At 33.4% G+C, this 19,318-nt stretch overlaps 1 protein-coding gene across 4 annotated transcripts in view; it reads right to left on the reverse strand.

Annotated features, from left to right (window-relative positions):
• Nucleotides 1-19,318, reverse strand: part of ARHGEF12 (Rho guanine nucleotide exchange factor 12) — a 140,122-nt gene that overhangs the window by 43,767 nt on the left and 77,037 nt on the right. For 3 of the 4 annotated variants that reach the window (XM_081311302.1, XM_081311300.1, XM_081311299.1), the window contains 8 exons: nt 13,823-13,921; nt 13,022-13,071; nt 10,747-10,804; nt 8,563-8,741; nt 7,226-7,303; nt 6,912-7,031; nt 5,195-5,335; nt 104-178 (listed from right to left, as the gene is read on the reverse strand). In XM_081311302.1, coding sequence (XP_081167428.1) covers nt 104-178; nt 5,195-5,335; nt 6,912-7,031; nt 7,226-7,303; nt 8,563-8,741; nt 10,747-10,804; nt 13,022-13,071; nt 13,823-13,921 — 800 coding nt within the window. The remainder of the gene's footprint in view (nt 1-103; nt 179-5,194; nt 5,336-6,911; nt 7,032-7,225; nt 7,304-8,562; nt 8,742-10,746; nt 10,805-13,021; nt 13,072-13,822; nt 13,922-19,318) is intronic. The other variant, XM_081311301.1, reaches the window with a different exon arrangement.

The raw sequence follows: 19,318 nt of genomic DNA on the forward strand, positions 1-19,318 counted from the left end.
GGGAGGGGGAAGGAAAAGGAGAGAGAAGAGTAGGGAAGAGAAGAAGGAAAAAAACAAGAAGAAAAGATTAAAAAAAAATTCACTTTATGGATTTCATACTCACAGTGTCCTGAATTGCTTCACTTTTCTCTGGGCTTTCCTCTAGATAAATCCTCTCTTTCATGCCACTCTTGGGACTCTAATGGGAGGGGAAAAAAAAACTACTCAGTTCATTTCAACAGGCTCACCAAAAGACAATAAGGAAAAACAGTATGTTTTTTTTTTTAATAAAAAAATAGCATTCTGAATTTCATGTTTATATTTATAACTATTAAATAACTTTCATACAATACTTGACTCTACTATGTTTTTCCTGACTTTAGAAAGTCACTTAATCCCTCAGCTTTTCAGTTTTATGTTGATAAAAAATACAGAACCAATAAAACAGTTTTACCTAACTTCTACCAAATAACTCTAACTAGATACATTACATGCATTATGTCAAAATCAAATTCTATTCATCTTCTCTAACCTCTGCCTTTTCCAACTATCCTTTCTTTTCAAATTAAAAGCATTTTGCCTAGGGCTGGGGCTACAACTTAGTGGTGGAGTACTTGCCTAGTATGAGCTTAGGTTCACTCTCCACTAGCTCAAAAAACAAACCAACCAACAAATAAAAAACTCTTTTGCCCTATTTATATAGGGATGACAATATAAAATACAAACTATATTATGACATGCAGAAAATTCAATTCTGGGAAAATGTGGAACTCCAAAGCAATACAGCCATTCCTCAGAGGAATTGAAAAGGAGGAACAAGAACTTATGTGTGAAAGCCACTGGGAAGACAGACGTTATCTATCATCATGTGTACATATGAATATATATGTGTGTGTGTGTGTGTATGTGTATGTATATATAGATACAGATATAGAGATATCAATATATCACAGTAGCTTCAAATGTATGGCCCACCTTAAAGAAACAGATAACTCTGGAGCTTAAGATAATAAAGATAAGATTAGAATAATTCCAACATAAAAAGCAAAAAAAAACTATCAAAGATACTGAAGAATCAAGTCAAAGTAACAAAAGAAACAACCTGAAGGCACTCTCACATTCCAAAAACAAGGCAACTCTTGTTAGAATCTCTTAGTTCAAAATATTACATTAATTCATTCATATTCTCTCTCTCTCTCTCTCTCTCTCTCTCTCTCTCTCTCTCTCTCTCTCACTGGTCACCCTTGGAACATGTTAGGAAATCAACTCTTCTGAAAACAATCAGGGAAAAAATATTTATCCTGCATTTTCTGTATAAGCTATATTTTAGGGTAACCTAAACACCTGTAAGGGAAAATCATTCCCTATAAAATAATTCCATATAATAAATACTATAGAAAGAGCCAGGGGTGGTGGCACATGCCTGTAATCCCAGCAGCTCGGCAGGCTAAGGCAGGAGGATCAAACCTCAGAAACTTATCAGGACCAAAAGCAACTCAGTGAGATCCTATCTCTATATAAAATATTACAAAGGGCTAGGGATGTGGCTCAGTGGTTAAGTGCCTTTGAGTTTAATTCCTAGAACCAAATTTAAAAAATAATGATAAAATTACAAAATCATTCTTCTGAAACCCCTAATTACATCATGAATCTGGACATTTAGGTCACCAATGGCATATAAAAACATTATGTAAAAGTTTGATAGGGAACTCTGTAATGAAGTTCCTCCTCTGAATGAACACCTTAAACAAATTTAGAACCACAGTAAGACAACCAGACATTCACTTCCTAATGTGACATAAAGAGATGTACACAGAACCACCAACAAAATGTTCCTGCCAAAAAAAAAATCACACCTTAATCTGATCAAGACTCTAGATCAAACTATCAGTTTTCAGGAAATAAAGATAGAGGAACAGGTTACATAACACTGTGAATACAATTGAAAAGTAAGTTGCTTTACTAGTATATGACCCAATTTCTTTTACCAACAGAGTCCTACTACAATGACTTATCAACCAAAGACAACATGAAATCCTTGACTGAATCCAAATTCAAATAAACTATAAAAAGATTTTTTAAAGACAAGTAGAGTATCAAAGCATATATTAAGAAAATATTAATTCTTACGGTTTGATAATGATATCATAGTTATATTTTTTAAACATCAAATCTTTCGAAGACACATTAATGAAATAGTCTTTACTTTAAAATAACTCAGTGTTTGAAGGGTATGGAGAATAGAAGTTACATACAAAACAAGTTTGGGTACATGTTGATGACTGCTGAGACTGAATTATCAGCGACATGACAGGAATATTTTTGAATGTGTATGGTAATTTTCAAAAAAAAAAATTCAGAAATTGAAACCCAGAAGCAGATGCTCTGAATTTTGGATAATGATGTGGGACCCAGTTCCTTATCTTGAGAGCAGTGTTATGTGAGCATTCTTTAAAACCTCCAGTAAAGTGAGCAAAAGCAGAAATTTTTAATAATGATAGTATCACAAATACCAGAGTATACTATTTTAAAGGAAGGAAAAGAAACCTCAAAAAAAATAAAATCAGTGATTCAAAAGTTAAGAAAACAAACCGGTTCCTCCAAACTTATTACAGTACAATGGAAACAAACATGGAAATCCATAAGCTAAAAGCAGAACATCTTTAGCCTCAAACTAACACTTGCAAGAATTCTCATAATTTTCCACAATATTCATGTATTTGTTTTGCCCTAATACCTCATCTTTAGTGAGAATTAAAAATATATGTATACCATTAGGTACAACTTCTGGCAGAAAGTAGGTATTCAATAAATGTTAACTGTCAGCTATTCTACATACATTTGTTATGTTCTAATTCAGTCAAGCAATTTTCATTTCTTACAGATCTCCCTGTTTCTATACTGCAATTTATTTTTTACACTGACATGTTTCTGATGGTGCCCTTCATCTGCATGCAAGATAAAACCTAAACACTTGACTCATTCATTTTGTTGTTCATTGAATACTACAAAATATCAATTACATGCCAGTCTTAATTCATTGGAATGCCTGTTACCTATACTTACCAATTAACTCACTGTTTCATAAAGTTATACTTCTAAGCCACAGATTTTATTGTAACATTTCTCTAAATAAAAGATAAAATGCAAATTTCTTATAGGTATCACTTGCTCTGAATACCTATTCTTTGGAAACATGAAGTCACATAAGAGTGTCTATGCTTTCAAGGAACTTCTTAATGGTAGACAAACCATAAAAACAGAGAGCAATAAATAAATAATAAAAAAACGAATATAAGAAATATTCCCAAGTAGCACTGCTATCTAAGCTGAAGCCTTTATAGCCTCTACTCAAGATAATCTCAAGCCACTTCATCCATAACCCTAACACACTAGGTTGCTCTAAAATTTTCACTGCTCTCCCCAAATGGTATGTGTTTTCATACTTTAATAATGTTGTTTATATTGAGAGTGCTGGTACTTTGGAACTAGACAGAGGTAGATCATTTATTAACTGGATAAGTTTGGCAAAGCAATTAATTCCCTTTGGTCTCAGTTTTTCTTTCACAAAGTTACAGTAATAATCATACTACTTCATAAGGCTGTTTTGAGAATTAGTTTAACTAAGATAAGGAATATAAAACACTAATGTATGGTATGTACGACCAATAAATGTTAGCTATTATAATTTTTTTCTTGAGTCAAAATTGAAAGTTTCCGCTGCCATGAGTGGGGGCGCATGCCTATAATCCCAGCAGCTCAGGAGGCTAAGGCACAAAGATTCTGAGTTCAAAGCCAGCCTCAGCAAAAGAGAGATGCTAAGCAACTCAGTGAGACCCTGTCTCCAAATAAAATACAAAATAGGGCTGGGGATGTGGCTCAGTGGTCAAGTGACCCTGAGTTCAATCCCCCCTCCCCCCCCCACCCCGGGCAAATTGAAAGTTTCTATTAAAACCTTTTACCCAATCATTAGACTCCTATCACAAAACAAAAAGTTTTCAAATTTACCTTGAATGAGGAACTGAGTCATTGGGTCTAACCTTCAAAAGGCAACCTGAGCCCACCAAGTCTGTCTGCAATTCCAGAGAGACTCAAGAGGAATTGTTTGACCCTAATATCCCTGAGGAAGGAGGATTATAAGTTCCAGGCCTGCCTCACCACTTAGTGAAACCCTGTCTCAAAATAAAAAATACAAAAAGAACTGTAGATGTGGTCAGTTAAACACCCCGTGTTCAATCCCTAGTACCAAAAAAAAAGGTAACCTGAATAATGGTTTATACAGTGACTCTCAAATTTTTTTTAATCACAACTTTCATTAAGATAAAAACCTTACATAGTTTACCATCACTTACATGTGTATGTGTGTATACAACAAAGTCACAAGAAATAAAACCTTCTATATACAAAGCACATTTATTTCCACTTCTAGTCTTTAAAAAATATGTATCAATTCATCACAATTTACTAACTTGATTTTTATGATCCATAGCTGGATCATTTTTATGATCCAAAGACACTGGCTCAGACTACCTCCCTCATTCACTTTTAAAGAAAGTAACCTATTTTTAAGTCTTTTTTCCTGTTGCTTCATGCTTCTAAGAGAGTACTGATGAGTAAATAATGCTGAAATTGGCTTTTAACATCAATGTGGCCATCGTGCTACAACATATTCAACTTAATATATTTTATTACCATCTTCTAAACAAAGACCCATGTTCACCTGATAGTCTCTGAGTTAATCAAGAAAGTGCTGTTATTAAACCTGTACTATTAACTGAAAGCTATCCAACAGAACTAAGGTTTTTCCTCTTTGTAATGGCAAAATGCCCTGTGATTCAAGCCTGAGTCACTCTAACCACAAATGGAATATTAACATGCTCTTAAAGATATCAACAGTTGGCCTCCTGGTTCGGTTAAAAACACTGGCATTATTAACTTCTCTACCCACAAACAAGAAGCCTACTGGGAAATTCCATTCCTGCAAGAGAAAAACTTGGCAATTGGTGTCTGAGGGAAAAAAATGAATTCTGAAATTTAAATTTCATATCCAATAGTATCCAGAATTTCTGTTCATCAAATTGCTATATTAAAGACTGGGATGGTAGTAACTAAGTATAAAGATAACACTTCTAATTCACATAACTTAAAATTAAATCAAAAAAGGAGCTGTAAGGAGAGTACAAGAAGATCAAAATTTAGAAAACTTAATGCTTACATCTGCATTGTCACTACTAGGCCGAGATGCATCTCCAGTGCTCCAGTCTGTCCTGCCCAGTCCATCTCCAGGTTCTATTTCTGCCTCACTGCCTGTTAAGGCATCACCTAAAGGCCTGGAGGGTGTAACTATAGCTCCATCCTAAAAGAGAAGAAAGGAGGACACACATACAAACATGTTCATTACTGGCTAAACAAAGAAACCAAATGGCATTGTGGTCAACATGTAGACTGCTACAGGTTGAATACTAATGTGATCAAGAATACTTACTGTTCTACAATAAAAAAAAAAATAGTAACTAATAGTAACTAACTCTATGATCTTAAGATGGAATGACCATAAAGACAGAAAAAGGGATATTTTAGTGAAGAGAACAAAAGTTTCAATTTCCAAATATAGCCAAGAAATACACACACACACACACACACACACACACACACACGTAAATTTACATTATACATCTGTAAGTAAAGAATTATTTACACTATAACTTCTGGTTAACTGCCTTTCAGTGCTTCGGAGTTACAATGAATTGCAAATTTTGGGACAATTGCTATAATATAAGTTAATGTTAAGCTTTTAAATAAGGAATTACATTTCACTGTTCAAACAGGGTAAGACCGTGGCCTTCGATCAATAATAATAATGTGAAACTGTCAACATTACTCCAGCATAATACTCAAAATGTGACATAGCAAAATTAAAAGTAATGAAAAAAACTGTGTAATGAAAAGTACATTGATACAAAAAGGAGACCTACATACTTTGTGACCTTGAATATGTCCATTTAACAGTTCAGCCCTAGTTTTCTCAACATGATTTTTCATTTGAAAATGAGATTAGCCTAGATGATCTCAAAGAACCCTTTTAGTTCTATTACTATGTGGTTTTCACTTCAGCCTAATTCAAGAAGTGATAGATCATCAGCTTTTTCACATTTTAAATGGCTAAAGCAATATCTGTCCCATTTTTCTTTCAGATAAAATATAAGAAGCTTTATACATCCTACATATGAGTATTACAAAATACATCTGGTTGACATACAAATGCTGAGCTATTTTTTTCTAATGAGACCATTATCTGCATAACATACCTATACAGCAAATTCTATACAAATCTATTTTTAAATTAAAATAAAAATATAGTCACTAAGAGTATAAATGTGTTTTGAAATCCTCAGACTGGGTTTGAATCCCAATTCTATCACTTCTGAACTGTACTAGTTCAGAAAGTTGCTTATCTAAGATTTTTAAACTATATACGTAAAATGGAAGAAAACAATAGTATCTCACCTCAAAGGGATGTTGTGCAAATTAGAGAATGCTTGCATGTATATTTAGTACAATGTCTATCACTGTGCAAAATCTTATGTCCCTGTTTAAAAACATATTTACTGCCATTCTGTTTCAAGATGGCAAAATGAACCACAAAAATGCAAATATATTTATCTAAATACATTTTTGTAGTTTATTACATCAAAGCAAAAGTGCTGGGTTCTTTTAAAATTATGGAACAAAGAAACATGATATGAGCAAGCAAACAATCAGAAGCCCTTATTTATTTTTGCTAATCATTACTTTTGTAATATTCTACATAGGACATCTCGTCCTGTGTTCGAAAAACCACTTTAAAAAGGCAACTGCAACATTTTCTGACACATTCCCAGAAGAAAATTTTCCTACAAAAAGTTGGGTAGCATTTTTCATAGTGATGCTACCTGAGCAGAGCCTGTGGCTTTGGATAACTGCTCTTGCAGCTGAGGAATGTGTTTCTTGGCTTCTTGGATCTCTTTTAGCAATCTTTGGGCAGGTGTTCGGTTGTAATCTTCCTGCAATAACTGAAAAGTTATAAAAATATTTTGAGGATTAATTATGCCATGAAAATATAGAAAAAGTTCATTATTAATCAATAAAATAGTTGATGGAACTGCTTACAATTCTACGGGACTGTGATTATGATAAACACCAACTCAACTATGCCCACTCACATTTTTACTGGCCTGTAAACAGCCCCCATTTCTACTTTAGTTACCTGTAGCCGTTCCTGTTCTTTCTGCAACATTTTTCTCAGAATTTCTACTTTCTGGTTATGAACCACATTATTTTCTTCCTGGAAAAAGAGAAAATGAACAAAAAAACCAACATGTGGAGAGTGAAGCTAAAAACAGAGAAAACAATATAGAAAATGTTCTGCCTCAGTTCTAACTATCAGTACTTTTAGGATTTTCTTCATTCCTGCAGTTATGAAGATGGGTATTTAGATCAATTCTTACAGATAAAAAATTACAGGGACATTTCTGCCCTTCCATTTCATTTTTACTAAAGAGAACTTACAAGAACATTACTAATATTAGTTGGAAAACTGAAATTGCCTTCATTACATAAACAGTATCTTATACTTCCTTCCTTTGGATTGTTATTATCATTGCATGGCTCAAACTCCCAGTACTTCCTGCCTGAAATATGAAGACAATTCCCTAATTCCTCCTTGTTTCACAACTCTTTAATATTTTACCAATTTAATCTTCCTATAATCCTGTTACAATCATGTCACTCACTTGCTCAAAAGAATGTTGAATGGAATCTTACTGCTTATCCAATTACACGTGTTAATCAGTCTGATAATTGTGAAACATACATAGGCAATTTACTTTTTTCAAGCTCATCTTCTACCATTTACTTGAACAGGTATCAACCAAACAAAAGTCCTGAGTGCTTCCTGAAGTATTTGGTGCTTTCTTGGCTCTTTATATCTATTTATCCTACTTCCTTTACATGGGTTACTTTCCTATTACCACCACTTAAATGTTACCTGTTTTACAAAGTTCAATTCAAATAAAACCCTTCTAATGAAAGCTTTCCTTATCACAACTGGATGTACTTTCTTCCTCCTCTGAACTCTCATAGAACGTAATATTTTTACCCTCAACCTACATGCATTCTGCTTTTGTATTATGATTGCTTGTATATTCTTGATTCAGTCTCAATGAAGGTTTATTATTAAACACCTATTATATGTCAAGTAATATCTCAGGTTCAGGGAGACAACAATTAACAAACAAAAAGCTTCTGTCTTCTTAAATTATACATTAGAAGATGACTAAAGACCTGGAACAGAGAATATCTTAATTATATTTTGGGGGGGTGACACATTATTTTGTATACAGTATGTGTTTATTATTTGAATTAAATTTGCCATGACAATACTCTGCAATCTTCCACATTACTACATGATTTCATATTAGGATATTATTTTCTAGAATCTTGAACTTAAATCTGTCAATCAGTTCAATACCTCAAAACTCTTAATATCAAATAAAGAAATCTTTATACAATTGAGCATTTACTAAGAAATTTTCCTACTCTTACCCCCATGAGCACAGGACTAGTGATTCGCTCCATATTCCCAGATGCTCCAGGTGAGTGAGGGGATGTCATGATGGGAGACATATGTCCAATGACTGATGGTTCTACTTCAGAGTCAGCAAGTGGAATCTGGGGCGACCCAGGAGGGCGTCCCTGAACAGTGAGAGCTACATAGGAACCAGCTTGGGGTGTAGAGATGGGAGAAAGAGAAGGGGAAGGAAAATAACATCGTCAAGAAACTTTATATAGCATTTCACTACTTAATCTTTGGCAGTTCTAAAACTCCAGTCATGTGAGAAAGTCCCATCATCCACTAATCATGTCTCCACAGAAAAATAATACAATCTCTTTAATGACTGCCCTAAAAATTGAAAAAAATATATACTTTTCTATAGGAAATTACTCATAAGATCAGACTAACTAAAAGAAAACAAAATTTACAATCCCAAGAATATACTTTCCCAATTTAGAGATGATTAACATCAACCATCTACTAATAGATAAATTCAACTAATTTCCTAAATGTAAATGTTTAAAATCATCATATTTGAAGATGACACTAATTAGGCAGGGTTTAATTGACATTTTAGAATGTAATGGCACAATTTCAAAATAACTTTACAAAATGAATATGACCAAATAATATCCCACAAAAACAGGGAAAAACACAACAAGCAGAGAGTTGTAACTGAAAAAAGTTGGAAGAGTAGACAGAAAAATTCACTAGACACATGAGAGGGGAAAAAATATAGACAGAAAAATTATAACACAAAGACTCAATATTATTTACCTAGCATCAAAAAGAAATGAAATGTTCCAAATAAATGACTTTCTAGATAAACTGGTTTTTTAATGATAAAACCTTTTAATCAAGTTCTTCAATACAATTTTTAAATGTATTTCACATTTGCTTCCCAATTTAATCCTCCCAATAAACTCATTATCAATTATTTCATAATGTATAAGGTTCTAAAAACTATTTTTGTTAACTAAATAGTCACAAATGCTATGTTGCAGGTGAGGAAAGTATAAATACGTGTTAACATTTTTTGGTCTTATTGCTCTGTCAAGAATGTCATCTATCACCTTACTTGGAAAGCAGGTGGAGTTAAATGGTAACAAGAAAGTGAAACTGAAGCTAGGGAAATATAAAGTATGGAGCCCAAACTTCACTCACTTCTGAGATACCCAAATACATACTGCTATCACTTGCAAGCAAAGCTCAGAGGGGTAACTAAACTCTATCTCCTCCCTTTGCAGATAGGAAAATGGGCCTTACAAGCAATGGGGTCTGGCCTACCCATGTCTCACTACCAGGTGGAGAAGTACTATCAATTTGATCCTGAAGTACTTAGAGCTAGTTAGTTGCAAACTCTCATTGACTTGAACCCCAATTTCACTATGAAGAAATAAATGCAGGGGCGCTACACACCTGAACCTGAAGATCACCAATTCTTAACCCTAAACTTTGTGAAGCCACTATTCTGGGTTATATAATCATTTACTTCCCTGAGGGCAAGTAAATGTGCTACATGATTTCTAAAGTTCCATTCAGTTCATCAGGCCATTGTGTCTGATTTCTCAACCTCCTCTATCTCAGGGGATGCATGCATAACAATTTGTCTTTCAAATATATGTATTCAATATCATCAAGAACTACAAGGATAGGGCTGGGGATGTGGCTCAAGCAGTATCTCGCTCGCCTGGCATGTGCGGGGCACTGGGTTCGATCCTCTGAACCACATAAAAATAAAATAAAGATGTTGTGTTCACCAAAGACTAAAAAATAAATATTAAAAAAAATTCTCTCTCTCTCTTTAAAAAAAAAACTACAAGGATATAATCAACCGCATACATGGAGTTGACAGAAGATAATTATTAGTAAGTTATAAGTTTTTACCTCAGTCCTTCCTTCAATGCAGGGATTGGAAAATTCCAGCCAAGGGGCTAAATCTGGCCCACAAACTGTTTTGATAAATAAAATTTAACTGAAACAGCCACATCCATTCGTTTTACATATGTTCTATGGCTGCTTTTGTGCTACAATGACAGAGTCTAACAGTAAATAAACTACATGGCTTGCAAAGCCTAAAATATTTGCTATTTGCCCTATTATAGAAAATGTTTACTGATCCTCATTCTAAGGGTTTAAAAAAACAATTAAAATTGAAAATAACATTCACTTACATTTGATTAGCTTCACCACCTCCAAATGGTTTGAATGAGTCACCAGAGTTCCATTCACCTATAAGAAAATGAAAATAGTGTATGCCAGATACATCCTATTGAGACAATGGGTACGTACTCTAATTATAACAGTTACATCAAAATATGTATATATTTGGTTCAAAATGTGCTTTTATCACTAGTCTATAAAGTGTATTCAGCAACAAAATGAACTTGAACACAAAATCAGTCCTCTATTTAAATTACAACTTACTCACCATGATAAATGACAAAATATGCCATGAAACAGATTTAAAAATCCTTCACAGTGAAGAACTACTGTAATTAGGAAAAAAAAAAAAAAAACCTCTGCTTTTAATTACCAGTTCACTGATTTTTCAAAGTTATAATAAATCAAAACATGATTAAAAAGTAATGTTTCCATAATGATACACAATTTACTTTTAGTTTTCCAAATATGACCTAATCTTTACCATGAAAATTAATTTTCAGACAGGTTATATGTTAAAAAAAAGTCATACAAAGTCTCCACTAAACTAAATTAATATATAAAGGTAAAAATATCAAACATGGATTTAACATTAATTTCTTTCTCTGAGGTAATGTTAAAGTTCGAATACAAAAGCACCCCAGATATGTCACATTTAACTATGATATCTAATCTTTGAGACACTCTTCTAGCATACAACACTATGTGAACTGCACACTTACATACATATAACTTCCTTTTTTACATTGCACTACATATATCTTTCAATAAAGATTCAGGTAGACCTAATCTATTCTTTCTAAAGGCTGCAACTAAAAATGTAGTTTCTCCAACCCTCAGTTTATGCACAATTTAGATTGTTCACAAGTTTTTGGTGTGATACAGGCAAAACCAATTTTCCTGTGCACATATCACTTCATGTTTGCAAACTTATCTCTTCAGGTAAGTTCTTAAAAGCAAAATTGTTAGTCAGCATTTAGATACTTTCTTAAAGTTTTTTTTTTTTAATAAGTATTCAACTAAGTTTCTATTCAAACAAATTTTACCTAATTTACACTCAAGCTTATGAGAGCAGCCATTTATCATGCCCAAACTATGCCAACTATGGATTAGCAATCTTGTAAATTTCCTTACAACCAAATATATTTTTCACTTATCACTTTAATTTCAAATTAACTAAATCACTTAAGTTGAAAATATCCTAATCAATATGCTATTTATTCCAATTACTTTATGAAATTGCTGATGAAATTCTTTGCCTATTTTTCTATTAGAATTATTATTTTCTTAGTAATTTAAAAGTGCTTTTTAAATAAGGACATCATATTGTATAACACATTCAAGATTTCTCCCAAATTATTTTTGTAAAATATGTTCATGGAGTCTTTTCTTGTAAAATAATTTGATTTTAGGTAAACAAGTCAATTGTTTCAAGTGTAACTACTCACAAACCTATTCTATTTCTGCTGGTCAGAATTCAGAATTCAAGACCTGTTTTTGAATTCTCCATTGTGTTCTACTGGTCTACATCTATACCAAGTCTGCTTCTAGACTAGAATGACATACTCAAAATTAATCAATTCTTTCTTTCTCTCATTTACATAACACACTTTTTCTTTAGCTATTCTTTTTTTTTTTTTTTAATGGTGCTGGGGATGAATCCAGGACCTGTAAACCCTAGGCAAGCACTCTACCACTGAGCTATAAGCTCCATTTCTCTTTAGCTAATCCTAAAACTTTGTAAAGTTCATCTGTAAGAACAATCAGTTTGACAAGTAATACACTGCCACAATTTTATGCATATAAGCTATATATATATAACACACATAAGTTTTATACACATACATACACACACACACACACACACACACACACACGAGTGTGTGTATATAATTTATTTATTATTTTTGTGTGTGTGTGGTGCTAAGGATTGAACCCAGGGTCTTCTGCATGGTAAGCAAGCACTCCACCATTGAGTTAAATTCCCAGCACTCTATATATTTGACAAGACTTTCTTGCTTACAATTAATCTGGACAGAAATGATCTATATAACATAGGGAGTTATTCTCCTACTTAAGAACATACATGCCTACTTATTCAAGTCTTTCATTATGCCATTCAGTAAAAGGTAACATTAATTTAAAAGAAATGAAATAGGGTTTTACAGTTAATGGATCTACATATAATGTGCTTCTTTTTATAAAACTCCTAGTGGAAAAAACTATATAGCTAATACATGTTGTTTTATAATCTTACCATGAGTGCTGTAATAGTCTTTTCCTTACCTTGATGATTCGATCACCTGTCTGTACTCCAGCCCGCATGGCTGCTCCATCTGTATAAAAAATTAATTACATAATATATTGATTCATTTATATTCATTGATAAAAGAGGAAGTGTAGCAAAGCAGTTAAAAACACAGGCTTAAAGTCAGATGTACTTATTCAAATCCTGCCACTGCCACTCACTATTTCTGTGACTCAGACTTATTTTGTTTTTTTACTCTAAGCCTCAGTATCACCTAAAAAATGGGGACAAAAAATATCCACCTCAATGGACTGGAGATACAGCTCCATTGGTAGAGTGCCTGCCTCGCATGCACAAGGCCCTGGGTTTGATCCCCAGCACTCACCCTCCCCCCCCCCAAAAAAAAAACCCTACCTCAAATTACATCCCTCCACATAAAGGAAGTATTCAATATATGGTAATAGCAAAAGGTGATATCATTATCATTTGGGAAAAAGAATTGATAGTTTTGAGCCCATTACCATCTCTTTATCCTTAGCAAAATATCACTAGTGTTATGAAGAAATGAATTCTACAAACTTCTAAAAGTGATGACACAAAGTGTCATGATCAAGGAGTAACATGATTTCTAAAACTAAGAACTGTTTTCTTTCTATGAAGTATAAAGAAATTCAACTATGGTTAATTTGTTCCTTAACACTATAGATAAATCTAGTACAATAGTCCTCATGACCTGCAATCCCTGCAATTATTCTATTCTGGGCAACAGACACTATTTAAACTTTTCTATTCTTACTGTTTGCTTCCAAATAATAGAACTGTTTTTAAAAATGCCTTGCCTTCTTTCACAGACTGTACGAAGACTGGATTGTCTCCACTGACTGTCAGCCCAAATCCATTGTCATCTTTCTGGATGATTACACAACGCTGAACAAGACCTATACAAGATCCACAGAGTAAAGAGAGAGAGAGAGAAAATAGGGAGAAAAAGGTAATGATTATATTTTAGTAATGAACTGTTTTCTATCTAAAGAAATGTACATAGCTCATGAAACTCACATATTATAAAAACGCCAACCCATAAGTAAAACAATAATATCACAAGAGTCACAAATATTGTCTTCTCATTAAAGAAGTAAAGTAGAATTGTTCCAGGATTAAAAACAGTGATGATAAACTGGAAAAGAAAGTATTAAAGATGGGACAATTAAAAGGAAAGTCCACCCACATATATGCTAATTATTTGTAATATAAAATCCTACACCACTGTACTCTAATTGGTGTTTCACCTAAGAAAATTGAAGACTACAGGACATGAGGCCAGGAGTGTCTAATTCCAGAGAAATTCAATCTTAACCTCAATAAAATATACTCAGGAAAATAGAAACAAAGAAAGGGGGTGCTTACAGAATACCTGAAGAAGGAAAGAGTTCAAGGGAAGAAAAACTCTGGCTCATAGAAAAAATAAAAAGAAAGCCGGGCACTGTAGTACACACCAGTGATCCCAAATATTTGGGAAGATAAGGCCGGAGGATCACAAGTGCAAGGCCAGCTCCAGCAACTTAGCAAGACCCTGTCTCAAATTAAAATATTTTAAAAGCGCTGGGGATATAATAACTCAGTAGCAAAGTGTCCCTGGGTTCAATATCCCATACTGAGATAAACAAATAAATAAAAGAGGAGAAAAAAAATCAGAAAAGAGGGCTGAGGATACAGCCTAGTAAAACAGCACTTTCCTAGCATGCACAAGGCCTTGGGTTTCAATCTCCAGCACCACACACACACACACACACACACACACACAAAAAAAAAAAAAAAACAGAAAAGAAAACGAACCTATGGGCCCAACCTATCCTTTCATGTTTTTCATATACTCACCTGATTCCTACAGGACAATTTGTTCCCTTCTACTTAAAACTGTCCAGGCAAGGTGAGAGAAAAAAGGGCCCAACCAAAGAAAGAGGAACATTTCAGACTAGAACCCTGATTACTTGTTTTTATAAAGGATCAAATCTGAAGTTCCTAAACTCTGCACTGGACAGACAGTATATTTTCAGTTTTACAGGAAAAATACACACACACACACACACACACACACACACACACACACACAACATATAAAATAACAAAGAAAAAGATGATTAGAAAAACAAACACTTCTTTTAAATAAAGATTTTTATACCAAGAACCACAATCTTTTAAATAAATCTGATGTACAAAGGATAGGTTTAATATATTAATAATATATTCTTACCATTGTATATGCTTGCTGATAATGATGCACTATGAGTATGTGAGCCTATGAAATACAAAAGACTAGTAATAACAGGATCCCCATATAGAAAACATGAACCTCAAACTCATATCCCACACAAAGACTAATTTAAAACAGATCATGAGGGCTGGGTATGTAGCTCAGTGGCAGAGCCCTTACCTAGCATGTGCAAGTCCCTGGATTTGATCCCCGGCATCATGGGAAGAAAAAAAAAAAAAAAAAAAAAAAAAAAAAAAAAAAACCATGAACCTAAACATAAAAGCTAAAACTTTCCAGAAGAAAACACAGAATTTTCAAGATCCAAGGATAGGCATAGATTTCTTAGTAGAAAAAGGGAAACAACTGTAAAAGAAAAATCTGGTAAACTGGTCTCAAAACTGAAAAACATTTGCTCTCTAAAAGCACACTGATACAAAAATGAAAAGCCAAGTCACAGACTGAGAGAAAAATATTCACAATACAGTACAAATATCTGACAAAGAGCCTGTATCCAGATTATATCTTAAAAAGCAATTCTACAGTTCAACAATGGAAGACAAATTTTAAAAGGAGCAAAATATTTAAATAAACATATCACAAAGAAAGATATACCAACAGCCAAAAAGCACAATGCAAAAGTGCTTTAACATCTGCCATCATCAGGAAAATGCAAATTAAAACCACAACGAAATTATTTTTTACCAACCAGAATGGCTAAAAATAAAAAGACTGATGATAACAAATGTTAGTAAGGATATGGAGCCGCTGGAACTCTCACAACATTGTTGATGGGAGTGTACAAACCCTTGGGAAAACAGTTTGAAATTTTGCATAAAGTTAAACATAATTTACATATGAACCAGCAAGCAATTTCATTCCCAAGTAATGAAAATTCATATCCACAAAAAGACTCAAATGTCTATCAACAGATAAATGGATAATGTGGGTCTAACCATTCTAAAAAATTACCTAGCAAGGGAAAAAAAAAAACTACTCACATATACAACAAACATGGATGAATCACAAAAACATTATATACTAATCAAAACAAGCCAAATACAAAAGAGGGTACACATTATATGATTTAAATGCAAAGAGGAAAACCTAACTTAAAGTACAGAAACAAAAAAGCAGAATAGTGATTGCCGAGGAGAGGAGTGAGAATGACTACAAAGAGAAACAAAGGAACTTTCTGGGGTGATGGAAATGTTCTGTATCTTAATTAAGGTATGTCATGAGTATATTCATTTGTCAAAACTCTTCAAACCTCACACTTAAAATTAATCATTCTTATTTCAATAAAACTGGTTTTCAACATTAAACAACTTGTTAGCCATCACTCTAGAGATTACTAAGTACTAAGCAGTATTTGTTTTCACAAATTCACCACTCCCACAAAACAGTAAATTCTAATGAGGGTGAAGAGAAATAGACTATAAGAATTCAAACTCTTTCATCTGTTCAATGGCCTCCTTCAATCAGAAAAACCACAAATCAGAAGGGTATAAACTATATAAAGTTAATATAACATATATAAAGTACTTAGCTCAATGCCTCACAAACAGAAAGGGTTCAGAAATGTTAGCTCTTATATTGTTATGATTAGGGACATTGCCCTTGGAGTTTGCTGCTCAGAAATATATTAACCATCTAGCTGAGTGCAGTGGGTACTCCTATAATCGCAAAGGCTCAGGAGGCTGAGACAGGAAGGCCCCAAGTTCAAGGCCAGCCACAGCAACCTAGTAAGGCCCTAAGCAACTAAGGGAGACCCTAACTCAAAATAAAAAGGGCTGGGGATTTAGCTCAGTGAGAAAGCTACCAGTTCAAAAAACAAAAATGTATTACCCATCTATCCATGTCACCATTAAAAACCAAATACGAATACTTTTATATTAATATACTCTAATCATTAATGCAAATGATTCTCAGGACAATCAATCCTCATTCACGTTTTGGATGGGGAAGAAAGAGAGAAGGGAAATTTTCAAGAGCAAGGCTTCTTTTATAGTCAGCTCTAGAAGATGAAGGACAGCAAAAAGTCAAGAAACGAATCATATCCTCTTAAAAGCTTCTCCTAGGGCTGAAGATGTAGCTCAGTAGCAAGGCATTATCTAGCATGCACGGGGCCCTGGGTTCAATCCCTAGTACTGCCAGGAAAAAAACAAAACCAAAAAACTTTACCTAAATATCCTCATGTAAACTCCCCCTGCACCTCTATTTACTCCTATCACATCACGTCACCATCAATGAACATTGATGGTATTTGGTTTTATTCCCTCATTATTATATGCTTCAAAAGTGCAGAGTGCTATATCTTTCTTGTTCACTATTTTAGTTCAGAAATTGGCATGTATTCTGGCACAGAAGAAATTTTTTAAAAATTGCTAATGAAATTCAGAAAATTAGAGGAGTCTAGAGATGAGTGGAAGCCCAGAGAGGGAAGTGATTAAAAAGAAAAAAAAATCATAATTACTTTTACAAATATGTCTAGGGTCCTAAGAGGCTGCTACGGGTTAATATATTAGGATTACTGCATACATTATTTACAGAATACTGTAAATTTGCTTTTTCCAATTCATAATAGTTCCAGCCTGATAAACTTCTCTCTTAATTCTATATCAAGGAGATAATGAGGTACAAGGGATAAAGAGTAAAAGGGAAAAAAGCTAAGCACACATCTATTCGTCTTTCTCTTCTCTCCATCCCCAAAATATGATTCACTTTTGTTCTTCTAAGTCTACTTGCTAATCTGAGACTCTAGTATACTTCAACACATAAGAATTACTAGACCTCCACAAAAAGAATGAACTTTACATTTTAAACATGTAATCAGTTCAGAATCTATGAATTCAAATTAATTATTATAATAATTATTATTATTACTAATAATTATTATAATAATACCCTATTGCCCTGTTAATCTGTGCCATCTGCATAAATTTAGATTTATGGTCATAATAAAGGGAAAACTAAGTCATAATTCAGAAATCCAATCTCAAATGCTCGCTTCTATGATGTTACCTCCCACTCACAATCAAATCAAATTTTTTTCTTTGTTCTAGAGATACATGATCTACTTGTAGAACAGAAGCTATTCTGACCCACTTCAGGGGAAATTCCACCTTCTGTAAGAGTGAAATCATCAACACTGACTAAATTATTACATCATAGCAAAGTCCTTGACCAAAAAACCTACTTTTGTTTTAGCAAATTTGTTTGAGTATTCATCTACTAGTTAGTTAACACTGCAGTCTGCAGGTGCTGTAAAGATAAAAACAAACAGAAAACTACTAGAAGTCTTTGCTCTCAAAGAACTTAAATTTTTAGTTGGGAAACAAACAATAAATATCTAACTAAGAATCAGATTATGGTACAGACAAGAGGCCCTATATGTTATAAAAAGAAGAGTAAGAGAAAAGTGGAATCTAACACCAAAACAGACATTTTGAATTTCATGAATTAAAAAATCCCCAAACTAACATTTATCGATTTTACTTTTTCTGGTTGAAGGCCATGGTTTTGTTTTGTTGCTAAATCCCTCACTATGATAAAGTTTATCAATCTAACTATCATACAAATATGTATATCTCTGAATGAGTTTTACAAAATCACACAAACACTTGGATGTAAGCTGTATCCCAGCACTTTATATAGAGACAGAGTGTGAAGAAGAAGACAGTAAAAAGGCTTCAACTTCCTTGAAACTCTTATCAGAGTAATATTTTTTCACCCTCATGGTTCTTGGTGTCACGTGAAGATTGTTCACAGATATCTATTTTTTAAGTATATATGTGGTATTGGTGAGTAAGTGTATCTCTAAATGCATTTATCAAAAGGTATTGCAAAGCTTTCTTTTGTACTAGCCTATGAATGTGTAGAAAGCAAGTATAGACGCCTATTATTTGTTTTCCTATTCTTTAGCACAGTGCCTGACATATAATAGGTGTTCAATAAAGCATTACTAAATAAATCTGAATTTATTTTACATAAAAGAGATTTGAAATAAATCATACCCAATTATTTTTAAATAAGAAAATCAGAGTCCTAAAGACCATGCAAAGTAAATAAATAATTCTGTAAG

This window comes from Spermophilus citellus (assembly GCF_964194105.1).
Source record: "Spermophilus citellus genome assembly, chromosome: 2".
Lineage (NCBI taxonomy): Eukaryota > Metazoa > Chordata > Mammalia > Rodentia > Sciuridae > Spermophilus > Spermophilus citellus.